The sequence below is a fragment of the Arachis ipaensis genome, chromosome B10, assembly GCF_000816755.2.
Source record: "Arachis ipaensis cultivar K30076 chromosome B10, Araip1.1, whole genome shotgun sequence".
Lineage (NCBI taxonomy): Eukaryota > Viridiplantae > Streptophyta > Magnoliopsida > Fabales > Fabaceae > Arachis > Arachis ipaensis.
In genome coordinates this window covers 109,427,632-109,445,437 of record NC_029794.2, presented here as the reverse complement: position 1 = coordinate 109,445,437, position 17,806 = coordinate 109,427,632, and the positions used below count along the sequence as shown (strand labels likewise).

At 37.5% G+C, this 17,806-nt stretch overlaps 2 protein-coding genes and 1 non-coding gene across 3 annotated transcripts; 1 reads left to right on the top strand and 2 right to left on the bottom strand.

Moving 5' to 3' along the window:
• Positions 4,752 to 4,835, bottom strand: TRNAY-GUA. The gene has a single exon. It is a non-coding gene; the product is annotated as a tRNA-Tyr (tRNA).
• LOC107622998 (protein LTV1 homolog) lies at positions 5,277 to 9,418 on the top strand. Its single transcript, XM_016325097.2, has 5 exons — positions 5,277 to 5,747; positions 6,317 to 6,848; positions 7,533 to 7,976; positions 8,165 to 8,782; positions 8,969 to 9,418. The coding sequence occupies exons 2-5, from the start codon at positions 6,381 to 6,383 to the stop codon at positions 9,098 to 9,100; spliced, it is 1,662 nt and encodes a 553-aa protein (XP_016180583.1). The 5' UTR covers positions 5,277 to 5,747; positions 6,317 to 6,380; the 3' UTR covers positions 9,101 to 9,418.
• Positions 10,600 to 12,932, bottom strand: LOC107623940. The gene has a single exon (XM_016326349.2). It carries the CDS (start codon positions 12,697 to 12,699, stop codon positions 11,671 to 11,673), a length of 1,029 nt encoding a protein of 342 aa, XP_016181835.1. The 5' UTR covers positions 12,700 to 12,932; the 3' UTR covers positions 10,600 to 11,670.

The following is a 17,806-nucleotide window of genomic DNA, read 5'->3' as shown; positions in this document are numbered from 1 at the left end:
TAGAAATTGGAGAACCGAGCCCAAGGTTACTCCTCGGTGGAAGAGATGAGGCGACTGAGAAGGACCTAATAGATGAGATCAAAGAGATGGCCCACTTGTCGGATTCGGCGTTGAAGCAAAGGTTAACGTTGCATTACAATCGCATGGTGTAAAACAAGAGGTTCGAAGAAGGAGACCTGGTGCTATGACACAACGATATCGGTCCACCGACCCCAGGGGAAGGTAAGCTCTCCCCTAATTGGAAAGGACCCTACATGGTAAAAGAAGTGCACGGAAAGGGTGCCTACAAGTTAGAGCGGTTAGACGGGAAGGAGGCCACGAGGACTTGGAATACAACAAACCTTATGAGATTTTACTCATGCTTAACGACCTCCCGTCTAAACCGGTTGTCCCTCTTTTATCTCCTACTTTCATTTATCTTCATTTACTTTATTTCATCAAATCACTTGTCACATTATATATTGTTAAGGAAGGGATACTCTTTCTCCGTGCCGTCAGAGCGAGACGTCGGCAAGGGATTTTAATGAGGCCCATTATTGAAAAGTGATTATGTGTTAATTTTGAAATTTATTTTTGCTTTGATTTATTCACTCGTTATTACCAAGTTATAAGCACGGTTTCCCAGGATTGGTCACCCCGGGAACCTGAAAGCAACGATATATGGAGATCCATCAAGGTACGGCTTAACGGTCAAACGAGGAGGAAACATAGTGGTAAAGTGACCAAAATAATTCAAAGATTCTAATTACAAGAGTCAAAATTGTTAAAGCGGTAGCTCAAAAGAGCACCACGTCGGCCCGACAACAACCAAAAAAGAAAAATTGTTCAACACATGCAAGTGGTATTGCATCGGCCCAATAATAAAAAGAGTTCAAAGAGAGTACAAAAAATTATAAGTGATAAAACACATCACTTCCTTGGGATGCTAACAACCTTGCCATCTTGAATCATTTTGAAGGCCCCGATAACCGAAGTGTCAAAGTCTGGAGCGAGGAGAGAGACCTGAGCCTTGATCGCCTCCTCGATAGCGGTGATAGCTTCCCAAGCATCCTTACCGATCTTCTTATTCTTCTTCTTCATGGTAGCGGCCTCTTGGCGAGCAGAGTCTGCCAACTTCACGGCCCCTGCCAGCTTCTCCTCCAGCTCTTTCACTTTACTCTCTGCTGCGACAGCCCGGTCATGGGCTTCATTGAGCTGTTTGGAGAGAGTGAGGTCTCGTTCCACGAGGCGGTTGATCTCCTCGGCAGCCTCTTTCGCTTTCTTCTCCTCTTTGGCAAGTCGGGTCTTCAAGGACTCCCCCTCGCCTTCAGGTTGGTGATATCCCACTGGGCAGCCCTATGTTTCCCTTCCAAAACCTGGCCTTGGGTCAACACGGGTTCCACCTTTCTAGCGATCACGACTATCCGGAGGAGGCTCCGGTACGTCCACCTCGCTTGGGTGGCCAGGTCTTCTTCTCGGAAGAATTTCTCAGTGCTCGGGAAGAGTTGAGAGTTGCTAAAGAATCCTACGTCGAAGTTTTTCTCCATCACCGTTAGAACTTGTCCCGAACCGGTGTCATTCCTCCTCTTCTTGGGATATAGGGTGACGATCACCTCCGCCTCGGGCTCAACCTCGATCTCATTACCCCAATTAGCTTTGCCAGCAACAGTGTCACCGGGAGTTGTTTGGGACGAAGGCTGCGACTGGGCTTCGCCCCCGCTGGCTGGATGAACCTCGGGCTCAATGGTAGGGGTTGTTGAACTGTCGTCATCATTATCATCTCCTGGAAAGAGATGAGTCATCAAACGGGTCAAAGTAGTGTGCCTAGCAACCATCCCAACTACAAAAGAAGCAAAAAGAAAAGCTAGGAAATCAGAGGTTAAACAACGTATAAAATCGGAAGCAAAACAATAATGCATAAGTCGGTAAAACAAAAAACCAATGGTGAGAGGATCTTACCTACACAATTGCGATCGAATTCTCGGTCACCCATTAAGAGATGGGGATTCATATTTTTAGAACCAAAAATCGCCTGTAAAACATCGGCGATCTGTTGGTTCTGCCGACCTAATCTATCATAGGTCATCTTTATTAAATAATTGGGATTGACACCGAAACTCCAGTAGATTAGTATCCGTCTTTCTCCTTCGAGAGTAAGCCAAAAAGGGTGGCGGCCCCGAGCTGGTCTCACCTTAAAGAAGGTTTATTTGAAACCATTGAATGAATACTCGAAGAGATCGAAGATCCGCCGATTTTGCACAGCCTAGAAGGAAAGGTACCATTTTTTATGCTTTCCTTCCCAAAAATGGTGAAATGGAAGATCGCAGTGGAGCCAAGATCCATGAGTGACCCAATGATAGAAGCAAAAAATCACAAATGAGGAAGAAGGGGAAATGGCAATAGTGGGGGTATCTGTTATGAGAAAAGTAGGAAATGCAAAAGGGATATGATTAAAGGTATGGTAACCGTCGAGGGAGGAGCGCGAAAAGCCAATGGTAAAATAGACTTTTCTCTCTGCTTTCAAATCAATCATAAAGGGCATTTAATGCCCCAGGCACGAAAACTTAAACGACGCCCTAATTAACAGGGTAGCTCACGCGCACCAGAGGTGTGAATCTCGCAAATAGAGTCACGAGCAGGGGAAGACAGTTGCACGAGAAGACACAAGTAAGGAGAACGCACCAACCACGATCCTCACGGCTTGTCACGTTGAGAGAATTGTTCTGGCCCCGTCCAATAATGGTTGGAGGTCCATTCTGCGGACTACTGACCCAACGGGTCTTGGACCCATACGAGCCAAAATGACCCACACATCACATCACCTCCTGGGAAAGACCTGGGCAGTTGATGGAAGCTTCCAGGCAGACGGGCCTAAGCAAGAGGGCCCACCTGAGTACAAGGTATAAAAAGGGAGGGACCTATCCCTCCTCCAAGGTACGTCATCTTTTACCTTAATTTGCTGCCTCATCATTCAGACGCTTACTTCAGCATCGGAGTGTCCTTGACTCCTTGCAAGTGGTCCCACCCGCTGACCTACTGACGACTGTGATAGCACTCTCCCTCGTAAAGCTTGTGCCCAGGTCCAGATACCTCACACCTCTAGTTGCTCTGGACAAGATGCTCGACCGACATCTAATCCCGACGAGCAACCGAACAGGTTATAATTTGATTAACTAAGCCACTGAAGAATTCATTAATGATGTTGATTAACTGAATTTGTTGAATTTTGATTGTTGTTGATTGTATTTGGTTTATTATAATTTGTGGATTAATGTTATATTGCTGAAAATTTTTTCTTGTGATTATAAAATTGCCTCTATTTAAAAAATGTCCCCAAATCTATCTTTGTTTTGTGTCTGATATTGAAATGATCAGATCTATGGTGGATTTGAATGCTGCGATAGCCATTAGATACAGTATTTTGGAGAGGCTAGAATTCAGTATTTGAAAATTTTGAATTTAAAAATTTGAAACGGATGAAGATGAAGATGAGTAGTTGAATTCATTGCATATGAGAGAAAGATTTAGTAATTTTGTATGATGGGAATATTGTAGGATTTAGAGTTGAATTTGTATTATAGTTGAGTTGAATTCTAAACTTGTTATTGATTATATTTTGTTGATTATAACTTGTTGATTACTGCCAGATTATTCGATTTTTTATTTTATAGTGTAATATATTGTTCATTGTTATTCTATGTTGTTGTTGTTGTTGTTGTAGTACATATGTTGTTCTAAGTTGACTATTTTATATTTTTATTTATGTGGGACTGGATTAATTGGTTCAACTTTTGATATACCGGTTGAACTGATAATGCAATTATCTAGTAGTTTGACTGGTTTGTTTATCGGTTCAATTCTAACAACTATAACTATGTTGTAGAAGACTATGTTCTTGCTAGTTCTTGTTCTATTCTTCAATTTTGTATTTAATTGTTTAGTTCTTATACTTTTTTTTGTACTAGGTAATAATCCTTTTGTACATCATACCAATTGTTCAGGTTACTATGTTTGTGTTCTTGCTGGTGCTATTTTTCAGTTTTTATTATTTTGTTGAGTTGAATCACTTCTTTGCTATATTCTTAGGTGTTATTAAACTTTTTCTTATGTTATTGATTTATTTGCCTTGTTCTTTTTGTCTAGTGCTAGTTGTTAATTTGTTAATAATTAGTTTTGTGAAGGTGTTAACATTTAATTGGTGTTTTGTTAGATGAAGATGATCTCAACAAAGTAAATTTGCAACAAGTTTTAGTAGATTTTGATGATGATGGATGATAAACTTTAATATTATCTTTGTATTTGGAAATTTGTTTTATTATTTGAGTTTTTGTTATATTTGGATGAGATTATAAAATTTTGGCAAGTTTTAGTAGATTTTGATGATGATGGATGATAAACTTTAATATTATCTTTGTATTTGGAAATTTGTTTTATTATTTGAGTTTTTGTTATATTTGGATGAGATTATAAAATTTTGGCCGATGTAATATTTTTAATTTGTATATTTTTAAAATTTACAATAGAATATAATTCATGGTTTTAAAAAATTAATTCATGATCAATTTTCTTTCGTAGTATTCTATCCCCAGGAAAAATCGAATTTTTGTTGCCTCCTTGAAAGAAAAATGTCTTGGACCACTAGATATATATGGTCCGTAAAAAAAGATCCCTAAAGATTTATCACATTTTATTTTCTCCCATATCTGAGCATATCGGCCATTTCCGGAGAACAACAAATGGTTATATCTTTTTATGGTGGATCGGCAAATTATTGGGCCGAGCTGGATTTGAACCAGCGTAGACATATTGCCAACGAATTTACAGTCCGTCCCCATTAACCACTCGGGCATCGACCCAGGAAGAATCAATTTGATTCTTTTTAGATGATCCATGATCAACTTCCTTTCGTAGTACCCTACCCCCAGGGGAAGTCGAATCCCCGTTGCCTCCTTGAAAGAGAGATGTCCTGGACCACTAGACGATGGGGGCCCACTTTCCCGACCGCCGTTATGCTATGTTCTTAGTATAAACAGTTTTTTTTTTTTTTTTTTTTTTTAATTGTCAATAGATTAAAATGTTTTGATTCACTCAAAAGGATCTCCTTTTTTTGTGGTTCAACCGGATTAATTGAAAATTGATTTTTTAACTGATTTAATTGAAGCCAAAAACTATCTAATATACAATTGGTGAAAAAATTGATCGGTGGTTAATTAGTGAACCTTTTGAACCGGGCGTTTTCTTTTATGATTTCCGATTTTTCAATTAAAAAAGAAAAACAGAACCGCCCCTCTGTCTCTCTCCCAAACGAAACCCTACCCTAAACTAAACCCTATCAGAGTTCAGAGGCTCAGTTGCAGCCACCTTCAAACTTCAGAGCCCCCTCTCTGTCCGAGCTCACTTCTCTTCCTCCCTCGCCGTAACTTCCCTTCCTCCCGCCCCCACCATCGCCGAAGGCAGAAACCCCCACTCTATTCACTGCGTATCTCAACTCAGTCTCTCTTCGCTGCATTCGCCGTGGCTGCTTCTTCGCTCCTGGCCGTGGGTCGTCGTTTCTCCGCTCCTCGCCGTGCGTCGTTTCTGCTTCTTTGCCTCCTCGCCAGTCTTGCTGTTGCTTCCCTGCTTCGCGTCGTGTCTCGCCATCACTGCTGGGTGGTCTCTGCTCCTCTGATTTTAGGTAACTCTGTCTCACACTCTCACCGCGAGCACACCCTGTCTCACACTCTCCGCGCTCACTCTATCATCGTCGCTCATCTCTCGCCATCTCTCCGGTAGGCCAATGCTTCTTCAGTTTCATCTCTTTTTCCAATTAATTTTTAAGATTCTGAGTTTGTGTTCTGAGTTCGGAATTGGATTATTTATTTAATTTGTTGAATGCTGATGTGATTCTGAATTCAATTTAATTTGGATTATGAGTTTGAAATTGGATTCAATTTAGTTGTTGTTGCTGATATATTTTCAGTTTAGTTTGGATTCAGAAATCGGAACCATGATGCTGATAAATCGATTAGAATCCCAAAAACTAAATATGGTTATATGCTTTGGCTCTCTTATATTTAGTAGGTTTAGGAATTTGTAATTGAATTGAACCTTGTTTTGTGTTGCGATTATGTGTTTTTTGGTTTGAGGATTTCTATCATTCAATCCTTTCTGTGATATGTAAAGTTAATAGAAATCTTTCTAAAAATACTTCTAATGATAAATTATGGATAAGTTATTATGTAAAATTAATTATAATTACCTGTTTGTATGATTATTTATAATTTTATATATTATTTTATTATAATTTGGTTTTGCTTCTTATACTAAGATTGTTGTAAATCCTTTTGGTGTTGTTTAGTGAAGAGATACTCGTTGCCACAGCCTACAAGCACTTCAAAACCCTGGTTGCTATTTTCATCATCATGGGGAAGAAGAAGTTCATCGACAAGAAGAAATCCGCAACATTCCAGCTTCTGGCTCGAGACTCATCTGACCCGTCCTTCGGCAACTCCCCCGGTGCTGACCGTGTCTTCGTCCGGGTTGACAACAACCCACTCCCAGCCGCCGATTTCATCTCCGCCAGTGACGACCATGACAACAGAAATTCCGTGTTTGACGATGCTCCCGGTGACGACGAAGGTGACGATGCTGGCGACTTTGCTTTCAGCAGCTCGACGAGCTCTATGCCGCTGGGGAGCCATGGTTTCATTGGTTCGGCGGGAACGACGCCGCTTCCGGAGGAGGTGAGAAGGGAGATTCTGGAACTAGGGTTCCCCGATGATGGGTATAATTACTTGATTCATTTGAGGGAAATCAAGAATGCTGGTGGTGGCTCTGCGTATTATCAAAACCCCAAGTTCAGGGTTGAAGACATCACTCTTGATGTAAAGGTTCGATTTTTTCATTTCGATTTTTCGGCTATTTATTTATTTATGTGAAGGTTTTTTGGTTTCAAGTTGAATGGGAAGTTGAAACTATTTTGGTTGAAACCCTAAACGCGTTTCTGGTACTATTTCTTTAGCAAAATGAACTTTTTTTGGACTGAATTTGTTGACACATTGATCATTCAGATACTACTTAACAAGAATATAATATTTTTTGGTTTAAATGGTCTGCATTCTAAACTCTTGATAGTCAAATTTGTGCTTCACTCCTACACTCCTAGGATAAATTTTCATTTTAAATAAACTTCTTTCTTATTATTATATGGGTTTTCAGTTCCACTGGAAATGAGATATTACCATGTCGGCATCCTGTCGTTTGTTATTTGTTTCTGTGAACATTGTGAGTTTCTCAATATACTGATGAAACGTCTTGGCATTACCCTTCTTTATAGACTCAACTAGGCTAAGGAATTTGGTGTTTGTGAGTGGAACCATCTTATTGCCTGAATTGTGAGTTAAATGGTGTTGATGTGGGACACTGTATTGTTTAAGAACTTATTCTTGGCCCTGATTAAACATCAAGGGATGTTTTGTTTTGTTTTGTATTGTTTTTTGGGCACCTTTTCTAAAGAGTTGGTTATGTTCTTAAATTTAGAATTCATTAGTTAGATTTTCTTTTGGTGAGTTTAGGCATATGATGCTTCAAGATTGCAAATCTCAGAAGTTGATGGTGAGCCCGAGCCAGATTCTATATACAGTGTAGCATCGAAGACTACTACTGTAAGGGTTCAGAAAGTGGTTGATCCTGAAGTAGCAGCTTTGCTCGACGATAGTGATTTATCACGGTTTGGCTCTGATGTTGAAGATTTGGAGGAAGACTTTGTTGTGAGGGCGAACCTCCACGAAGATGGTGATAATGTAGAAGAGAAGGCACATATATGTGATGGTAAGAATTTTGAAGAATCAATGACAAATGGAAACCAAAACAATGCACATGAATTGCAAGTTTCTTCACATACCAGAGTTACATATAATCTTGGGTCCTTGGGTGGAGTTGCAAATGGTGCAACTGGAGTGGGTTGTGCTGATGAGAAGGAAAGAGCTCGTCGCCTGTTGGATGAACAATTTGATTTGGTGAGTTCTGTTATTCATAATTTATACCATTCACGTGCTACAGTCTTGTTCATCTGCTGTATCTTTGGTTTCGATCATATTATTTAATGAACTTTGTTGAGTTTTGTTGTTTCTGGCTCTGAGGATGTCTTTGGTAAAATGCATCTTTTTTTCTATGATTATCATTCTTTGTATTTTCTATGTTACAGTTTGAACGCCAAGAATATGGAACTGATGACAATGATGATGACGATGATTCTTATGAACATTACGGGGCTGAAGAAGATGGATCCCTTGCTGAGAAGCTGAAGTGCTGTCTTAACAACGATATGATGGATGACCTGGAACACAATGATGACAAGTATAAGGTTCCAGCTGATATATTGAAGAATAAAGAGGGACCAAAGGTTGAGGAAGAGGATTGTGCTGCTGATGTGATTCGCCGTTGCAAGGAGTATGCCGAGGTGTATGAAGTTGAAGAAGATGGAGACAACGATGTTGTACTTGTTGAAGAAAGTAGCGATGAATCAGAAGTTTGGGATTGTGAGACAATTGTTTCAACATATTCGACTTTAGATAACCATCCTAGAAAGATAGATGCACCCGAAGTAGCCAGGAAAAAGAAGTTGGCTGGAACTGTGTCTGCAGCCATGAGTTCCTCTAGTCAATTAATATCCCTTAGAGGAAAAGAGAAACTGCCTCTAGACTTCTTGCCCGGTAATAAAAGTACTTCCGCTGAAAGGGTTAAAGGGCCGAGCACTGCAAGAATCGAGTATAAGAGAAAGCCACATGGTCTAGAGACAAAGGAGGAGAAAAAAGAACGAAAGGTGTCTTAACATGTTTTCACTAGCTCTGGTTATGCTATTTCTTGAATCTTTAATGTCTTCTTTATTCATGCCACTGAGGAGTTACACATGCTGCTGCTTAAGAGCAAAACATACATATATTCTAGTTTGATGCATATTTGTCTGCTACCACTTTGACTGGAATGGTTGGCCTGTTTATTTTTGTAGGCTGCTGTGAAGGAGGAGCGGCGAGAAGCAAGACGCATGAAAAAAGAAATGAAGGATCTTTATAGGAGTGAAGCACATCGTGCGCAGAGAGTTGCTGCCATATCTGGGCCTGCTTCTATTCATCTTTTGTAGGTTTTCAATTATAAAGATTTTGCCTGCTAGTTGCTGCTACTCATCAAATTCTCGGAAGAAATGGTTACATAATGACAATATGCAAATTTAAATTAATATCCAAAATGGTGCCATTAGCCCATTAGTTCGTGTTTCTGATATACGCTTTAAATGAGAGGTTCCAAATTCTGTGCCTCGTTCCAAATTCGTGTTTTTTTATACTTCTTATATACAAACATGAGAGAACTATAGGTCACAAGCTTTTCCCATTCCTTGTTTCGTTTATGTAATGTAACAGAGTAAGCAGCATTCTATTTTTCGTTTATCGTTTATTAGCTCTATTATATAGTATGGTGCAACGTAGCGTGAAAGCATAACACCTAACCAAGCTTTATTTGTATTAAACAGCTAACCAAGGTTTCTTTGGTAGTGAAATAAGTGGTGTTTGAGCCTCTTGTTTTATTATCGTCCTTATTGTAATTTCTAATTGAGCTTTCGGGTTCTCAACATCCCTTTTCAACTCAATGACCTGTAACCTCTACACCCCAATAAAACCGTCATAAATTCTTGTCTGTTACTCAGGTAATAAAGGGTCCAAGTCCCCGCCAAGGTACGAGTTGAATGTTATTCAGTCTAATTTATATTATACAAAACCTTTTTTCTTATTTCTTCTTTAGATATATCTATGTGGGTTCCAGGAAGCATATGACAAATCCACACACACAGTTAAAAAAAAGGTCTTCATCGTCGGCGTATATTCTCATTGAAATTTAATATTTTTATATTTTATCAAACGAGGGTGTTTCTTGGTATATTAATCTTCCGCAGTCATTGTATCTGAAATAGTGTTGCAATGCAACAAAAAGCAGCGTGTTTTGGGAGATATGCCACAAATGAAATGGTTCCTAGTTCCTACCTTGGCTTTATGTGTTTGATACATTGTATTTATTTCTCTACTTTTAAACTGTCGAAAAAGTGAAAGAATATAGCAGCAGTTTTTTCTTTAATAAAAAAAAGTAAAATTGGGTAAAGAATAAAAATTGTAATTTTTTTTTTAGAAAAATGTGTATTTTTCTTTATTTTTAATTAGCTTTTTTATTATAAAAAGTATAATTTTCACTTTCAATTACGGGATAGCATTATCTATTAGAAATATGTACAAGGTGATTGACTATGGCATCAATATCAATATCAAGTTATCAACAACCACGTCAAAACCACACCATTCTCCGCAATTGCCATCACCACAGTAATAACGTAAAAAATTTACCGACTCCTACTTAATTCTAATCTTCTATGAACCAGCAACACATATACAAAATATAATTTATTTAAAAGTTTTACTTTTTTTTCTTTTCCTTAAAAGTTTTAAATTGTGATGATGATAAGAACAAACGAAGTCCACAAAGATTGGTAGTCATGGTAGTTTTATCGTATGACCAAGCACTAAACTCGGTTAATTAATAATGTTATGAATACATAGAGAAAAGGTTTTCTTGACCCAGTAAAAGCTAAGAAGCTTAACAAACAGAGAGGCATCTATTTTCGCTTTGGTGCTCGCAAGACACAACATACACTAAGCAGAGGAATCTTCATCCAAAACACAAACTCCATGTCGGGTGGTCCACTCCCACAGCTAGCCAAGTACGCAACCACCATCAACAAATGCTTCTATTGCCATTTCTTATGCAGTTCCTGTCAGCCACTGCTTCCCCTTTTATTTCCTACCTTCCCAAACGGAAATAACTATTCTTAGCTAAACTTGCTGCACCCTTTTCTTCATGGCTTTAAAATCATCTTTGAAGGTAGTTTATTAAGGCGTTTGTTATATGGTGCCTAAGAGTTCGATGTCAATTAGTTGATATTTAATTGAAAAGTATAAAATCTTAAATATTTATATGGTGCCCATATTTGTTTTATAGCTAGTTGATGGACCAGGTCGGTCAAGCAAGTTGACGGCCACAGCCTACAAAGTTAGTTAGCTGCCATTTCCGAACAAAAAAAAGAAAACACAAGTGGTGTGCGGTCCTACCTTCACATGTCTTGGATCCGATCCAAATCCAATTCTTAGATTAGAATACACACCAGCACCACTCTTTAGACGTCAACCCTAAGGAACACCAACAATCTTAATTCTTTTCTTCTTCAGAGCGTGCAACAATAATGCGCTTCAATTGAACTCCTTCCATCGTAGTATGTAATATGCTTTAATCAACTTCGTTCTCTTAGCCCCAAACATTTATATATATATAAAAAGAAAAATAAAAAACAAAAACAAAAAGAGAGAGAATCAGATAGAACAACCTCAAACTGGTGACACTGAATCTTGTAAAAGAGAAATGAATGTGTTAGTGACAGAATCTAGGAATAGATTCTGATATCATACTGTATACCCTAAACTAGTAGATTTCTTGGAATCTCTTTATGTCCACGAAACAAATGGGTTAGTGCCGCATCATTGACAACAACAAGGGAAGGAGGAAAAAAGAAAAAAAAAATGTAATCTAAAATGCCTAAAATTCTAAGCAGTTAGCATTGAAATGAACGTAGTAACAAGAAGGGAATAGTAGAATCCAATGTAAGAAGAGGAATCAGCGCTTCCATGCATAAACAATGAGAGAGAAGCCAACGGGATCCACCAACTCGTTCTCCTCCACACTGGACCATTCCAACACGGAGGAGCTTCCGCCGAATGACCCGGCGGAGGAACCCACCGACACGGAAGAAGATGACATCTTGGCCCAGTCGCAGGAGCCACTCAAACCCAAGTTCCAGTTCTGCTGCGCCCATGGATTCACGACGTTCCTGTCCACGCCATGTTCATCCGCCTCGAACTTGAACATGAAAATGGCGTGCCCATCGCCATTACTATCCTTGTCGAAGAGCCAGTTGTACACGTCCCACGAGATCTGAACCGGAACGCCGTCGATTTCAACTCTCTCATTGCCCCTGAACTTCCACTTGAGGCGCTTTACCTGCAGCACCCTGTCGCCGTCGACGGAGAAAGAGAGCTTGGAGGAGGCAGAGTCGTTATCCCTGGAGGAGCCGCAGTCGATTTGAATACGGCGGGTCTTGCCGCCGAAAATGGCGGTGGTGGAGTAAACGGTGTCGGCAAAGACGTGTTCCTTCTTGAGGAGGAGGGAGTGGGGGTTGTTAGCGTGGAGAGCCTTGGACTTGGAGTAGGCGTCTTTGGGGGAATCGCCGAGGAGGAGAACGATGCGGTTGTGGACGACGAGAGCAAGGTAGAAGGAGGAGTGGGGTTCGGGGGAGAAGGAGGAAGAGAACTTGGCCTTGGAGAGGTTCCAGAAGAGTCGCGTGGTGGAAGAGAGGGTTTTGGATCCGTGCTTCTTCCAGAATATGAAGGGCTTTATGTGAAGTTGAAAGGAGGAGGAAGAAGGAGAAGAAGAAGAAGGGGAATCGAAGGGGTTGTGGTTGTGGACGTGGACGTGGAGGGAGCGGCCTAAGATAGAGCGTGACCATGTTAGAGTCACGAGGCCCGTGTCGGTGTGGTACAGGTATGTGGTCAGGTTGGGGTTGGAGGAGCCTGGTGGCGCCGGTGGTGGAGGACAATTACGGCGGGTGTGGGATGGCCGAAAGCAGGAAGGGAATGGTGATGACATTATTCTTTATTATTTATTGTGTTTATGATTTTCAAGAATGGTGATTTGGGAGGGGCTTTTATTTCCGGATCCGAATGAACAAGACCAACACACAGAGGGGACCAAGAGAGAAAACTGTCTCCTTCAACAGCGGTTAAATTACCGCAACAAACAAAGTTACTACTCATAATTACCTTATTGCCACTGTGCACCAATGGACTATCAATGTAACCGATCAAAACTTTCTCTTCCTTAAGTTAGACAAAATTGTTTGATAAATTCAGGAATTAATTCCCTCTTAAATTAAATTAAACTACTGAAATATAGTTACGGATTTAATAATCATTAATTTTTTTTAATTTATCAAAATTTTTATTTTGTATCATATTATTTTAAATATTAAAAATATTTATTTTTATATTTTTAAATTAATTTTTTATTTTTAATTTTTATTTTTTTGTCAAGTTAAAAATTATTTTTTAGACACCGAGCAATTATCAAAAAAGAAATAGAAATAACAACTAATTTTTGGTTTATTTTATTAAGTACCTACTAACCCTCACTCTTCTAAATCAATAACGCATTATTAGTTGTTTAATTCTAATTTTTAACAGAATTAAAGTTTAAACATCCACTAAAATATGTGAGTATCTCTAAAATCAATTAGAAAATAGAGGCTATATGGATTTCTATCTTGTACAATTATATATAAGAGATCACGAGAGCGACGCTTTTGGTAGATATTAATGTCTTAATTAAGAATGTTAAATTATGTATAAGAGATCACGAGAGCAATGCTATATTTGCTAGATATCAATATCTATCTTAATAAGAATGTTATTATTAGAGACTAAGTTAGGGATTTAGGGTTTAAAAAGCAAATTGGTCAATCATTAGACGTAAAGAGACTTAGGTGTGTTAGGTATTATGATTCCGTTAGCGTGTTTGTGTCTGCAAAATGACAACTAGGGGAGAATTGAATTATTGAAGGTAAGCGTTCTAATTTGGAGGGACTTGGCTACTTGGAATTCCTTTTTGCATGAGATCACAATCACTCAAATGGCAAAAGAGAGATGTAATTCTATTTTGGGCGAGAACTTGCAATTTGACAAATCCCAACATCATCGTCATAAAATAACATAATTATAAGAAGGTTAAATTACACAATTGATCTTTATATTTTTACTGAAATTATAAATTGATCTCTACATTTTAAAAATTTGTAATTAGGTCCTTACACAAAATATAATTTTGTAATTAGATTTTTAATGACGTTTACGGTCAAAAAATGCACATTTCTCATAATATCCTCTTCTTCCTCTTCTCCCTTTTTTTTCCTCCTCTTATATTCAGCGTTTTTGTTCTTCTTCTTCCATTACCACCCTGAGTCACCACCGCCAAAGCCTGCCCCCGTCCCCTTCTTCCATTAACCCTTCTCGTCCCCTCTTCTTTTCCCTTCTTTCATTTCGTCCACAAATCAATATAAAAATAGTAGCTCAAATCAATATATTATATAATCCAAGAAAGATCCATATTTTGTTTCACAAAAAAGTTCAAATCTTTGTGCCTTCTCACACAAAATTTTTATCATTAACGATATGAGGGACATAGTATCTTGTTTCAGTGAAAACATAGTGAATGTGTCTAATTACACTTCATGTTCTTCAAGCTACGCATCAATCAACAACCCTTGCATCATTAACCAAACAACACTTTTTTCTTTACCACCTTCAATCCAAAAATCAGTTTTTAGTGTCTACAAATTGGTTCTCTCTACCTTGAAGCAGCTCTTGTTCACTGTCACATGGTGCAGAACCAACTCCAACCAAGGACTCACTATAAGCTTCGATAATCATCTATTCATCAGCACCACCAACGTTTAAGCTCAACACAAATTTAAGGTTCTTTAGGAAGAAGAAAGGAAGCAAATTGATTGAGTTATGTGATGAATCATCATCAAAGATTGAAGTGTTTTGGGATCTGTCAAATGCAAGATATGAATCTGGGCCTGAACCAGTTGAAGGTTTCTATTTTGTGATCGTTGTTAACTTAGAAGTAGGGGTGGGGATAGCCTAAGAATTTTTTGGTCATTTTCAAATTGTTAAATTATATAATTGGTCCCTATACTTTTATTAAAATTGCAAATTAGTCCTTATTGTCAAACACGTACAACTCACATGTTTAAAATAGCGAATATGCTGACGAATATTCTGTTAAATCAAACGTTGTTTGAACGGGGTGGGACTAAATTACAAAGTTTAATTTTATTTAGGGGCCCAATTACAAACTTTTAAAATGTAGGGACTAATTTACAATTTCAGTGAAAATATAAGGACTAACTGTGTAATTTAATCTTATAAAAAAATATAGATAATAAATTAGTTATTTCATATTTATATTATTTATATCTTTTTAGAATTTAATTTTAGAATAAATCACAATTTTTAAATGGTTGGGAGTCAATATTATGAGATTGTCCTATTTTAATTTTCGTTTTAAAATTCTCTTTATATAAATCAATCTAACTTAAAATGATTGACCAGAGAAGCCTAGTAAATTGGTTTAAGTTAAATTAATTTAGTATATCCCCTTAAATCGTTCTAACATGAATTGATTTAGTAAGAAAGCAACTTTGTATAGTAAATCAATTTATCTTAAACCGATTTATTAGGATAATCGAAAAATATAGTAAATTGAGACTCCCAATGGCTATATAAATTAATGTATGTTAAACTAATTTACTAGGATTCCCAATGACTATATAAATCAATTTATGTTAAAATGATTTACCATGAGGAGACGTTATAAAATTCGTTTTTACTCACTCCAATTTATCATTCTCCCTACTACACTTTTTTTTCTTGAGAGAATTCGATGAGGATCAAGAATATCTGACAAATCAAGTATCAGTGATAGAAAATAGGAATGAAAGGGATCGTTTCTACCGATTGGGATTTTTTTCCTCGAGAGAATTCATAGTTTTATCATATTAGATTAAAAGTTAATTACTAGCGTATTAATTTTAGAGTGATTGTAATAATGTTAATGATATAGATAAGGTTGGATAGAATAGAATTTGTGGTCTATATATATTGTAGAAAGTTATTAGTTAGGATAGATAACATATATAAGGGTGAATTTGTCTTGGTTTAGAGTTGGTATAGATGATATATTTTGAATTTAGGGTTGAATGCAATAGTTTATTATGGTTTGAATGCTTGTTGTAGTCAGTTATATATGAGATATTGATCGCGGAATAATTATTGTGTGTTGTAGCCGACTCGTTGTATTAAAACCATTAGGAAATAGCAGTGTATGACACTTCACAACCGCCTCATTCTCTACTTGGAGGCTGCAGGACTGTACCACCTAGTTAGGCTCAACGACCATTAGTTCAAGTTTGATGAGCCACCTGATTAGTACATTCATTGAGCGGTGGCGTCTTAAGACGCATACATTCCATATGCTGCTCAGTGAATGCACTATTACACTGCAGGATATGGCCTACAAGTTTGGGCTTCTGATTGAAAGTGATTATGTTAGTAGGAGTCTCATAGATTTTGAGCAGCATATTTCTGGTGGGAGACCAGCTTGAGTTCGGTTCCAGAAGTTTTTTGGGGAACTTCCTCTTGTAACGTACATCGACAAGTTCACTATTGCATACATGTGGCTTTATATTAGGAGGAGTTTGCGGTGCTCCCTCCTGATACCAGTAAGGATACTGTTAGGGTGTATGCTCGAGCATACATTGCTTAACATATCTATTGCCAAGAATTTGTGAGGTCCGTTATATCTCCTAACCTCCCAAGTACCTTCCTTTGCCGATGGATAATCTGAATCAACCAATTGTAATCTTTTTCAAACTCTTTGTACTTTATATGGTACTTGATATGATCTGACTCTGACACACGATATCATGACAAGCTCCTCATTGTCATCATGATCCTCGATAGCATCTTCTTTATGATTTTCTTCTACGACATCAATAATGGCGAGGGTGATATTAGGAGTAGCTGTCATTGCAATCGCAAGCTCACCAAACGTACAATTGTCTCCAATATACAACCATCATCATTATTGCGATTTAAATCAATAGCAAAAAATGGGGATGCCACTAATACTGCTGCAACGACAGGCCTTGAAGTAGAAGCTCCATCTAAAGCAACAGATTGATGATTTTGAGTTAATCCTCCAAAACTCTCAATGACATCAACAAGCTTCGCATATAACTCAGAGGACCTCACCTCAGGAAAACTTCTTTGACAGTGAAACAAGACTTGAAGGTTATCATCATTCCCTATTGCAAAAGAATTATACTTCAAAAAACTCTTACAGATTGCAATAGGAATCCTGTAATACAAACCTTCCACTCGCTTTATTTACTCCACACATCCCAAGTTTCTGTAATATGGTAGTTTGTAATTTTTCAAAATCGATAGATGAATGAACAATGACATTCAATAGATCTTTGCTATTGAATTTAATTTCCTCTCTAGTTTTTTTTCTTAATTTTTTCCCTCACAATGAACTAGTACTAAGAAACTCTCATAAGCAATTTTGAAATAACACACATTATACACAATGCGGTTTTACTTATTTATATGAGGGATGGTCATTATAAATCGTTTTAAGTAAAATTGATTTGTGTAGAAGCGGAGAATCATACTAAATTGGTTTAAGTTAAGTTGAATTAAACAAGGTCAAATTTCCTAGTTAATCGATTTAAGATAAATCAATTTACTATATAAAGTTACTTTCCTACTAAATCAATTCATATTAGAATGATTTAGTGTAATGTACTAAATTAATTCCACTTAAATCGATTTACTAGGCTTCCCTGGTAAATCGTTTTAAGTTTGATCGATTTATATAACGACAATTTTGAAATGAAAATCAAAACATGAAAATCTCGTAATATTGAACCCAAAAAATTTTAAAAGGGTGGTTATTCTAATTTTTATGCATTGTCAGTATAAAAAAGTTATCACATTCGTAAATTTAACTAAGTTTTAAACTTACTATTTTAAAAAGTAATATAAACACATAAAACTAATTGAATATGTATAAAAATTTCTATATTATTAATTTATTAAAATAAACTCATTTCAGTATAAAAAAAACTCATCTT

Bases quoted from the DNA above. Each gene is read 5' to 3' on its own strand.
- LOC107622998 (XM_016325097.2), top strand. From the start codon at position 6,381: ATGGGGAAGAAGAAGTTCATCGACAAGAAGAAATCCGCAACATTCCAG. The intron at 6,849-7,532 runs GTTCGATTTTTT...TGGTGAGTTTAG, and splicing joins ACATCACTCTTGATGTAAAG to GCATATGATGCTTCAAGATT. The intron at 7,977-8,164 runs GTGAGTTCTGTT...TCTATGTTACAG, and splicing joins TGGATGAACAATTTGATTTG to TTTGAACGCCAAGAATATGG.
- LOC107623940 (XM_016326349.2), bottom strand. From the start codon at position 12,699: ATGTCATCACCATTCCCTTCCTGCTTTCGGCCATCCCACACCCGCCGT.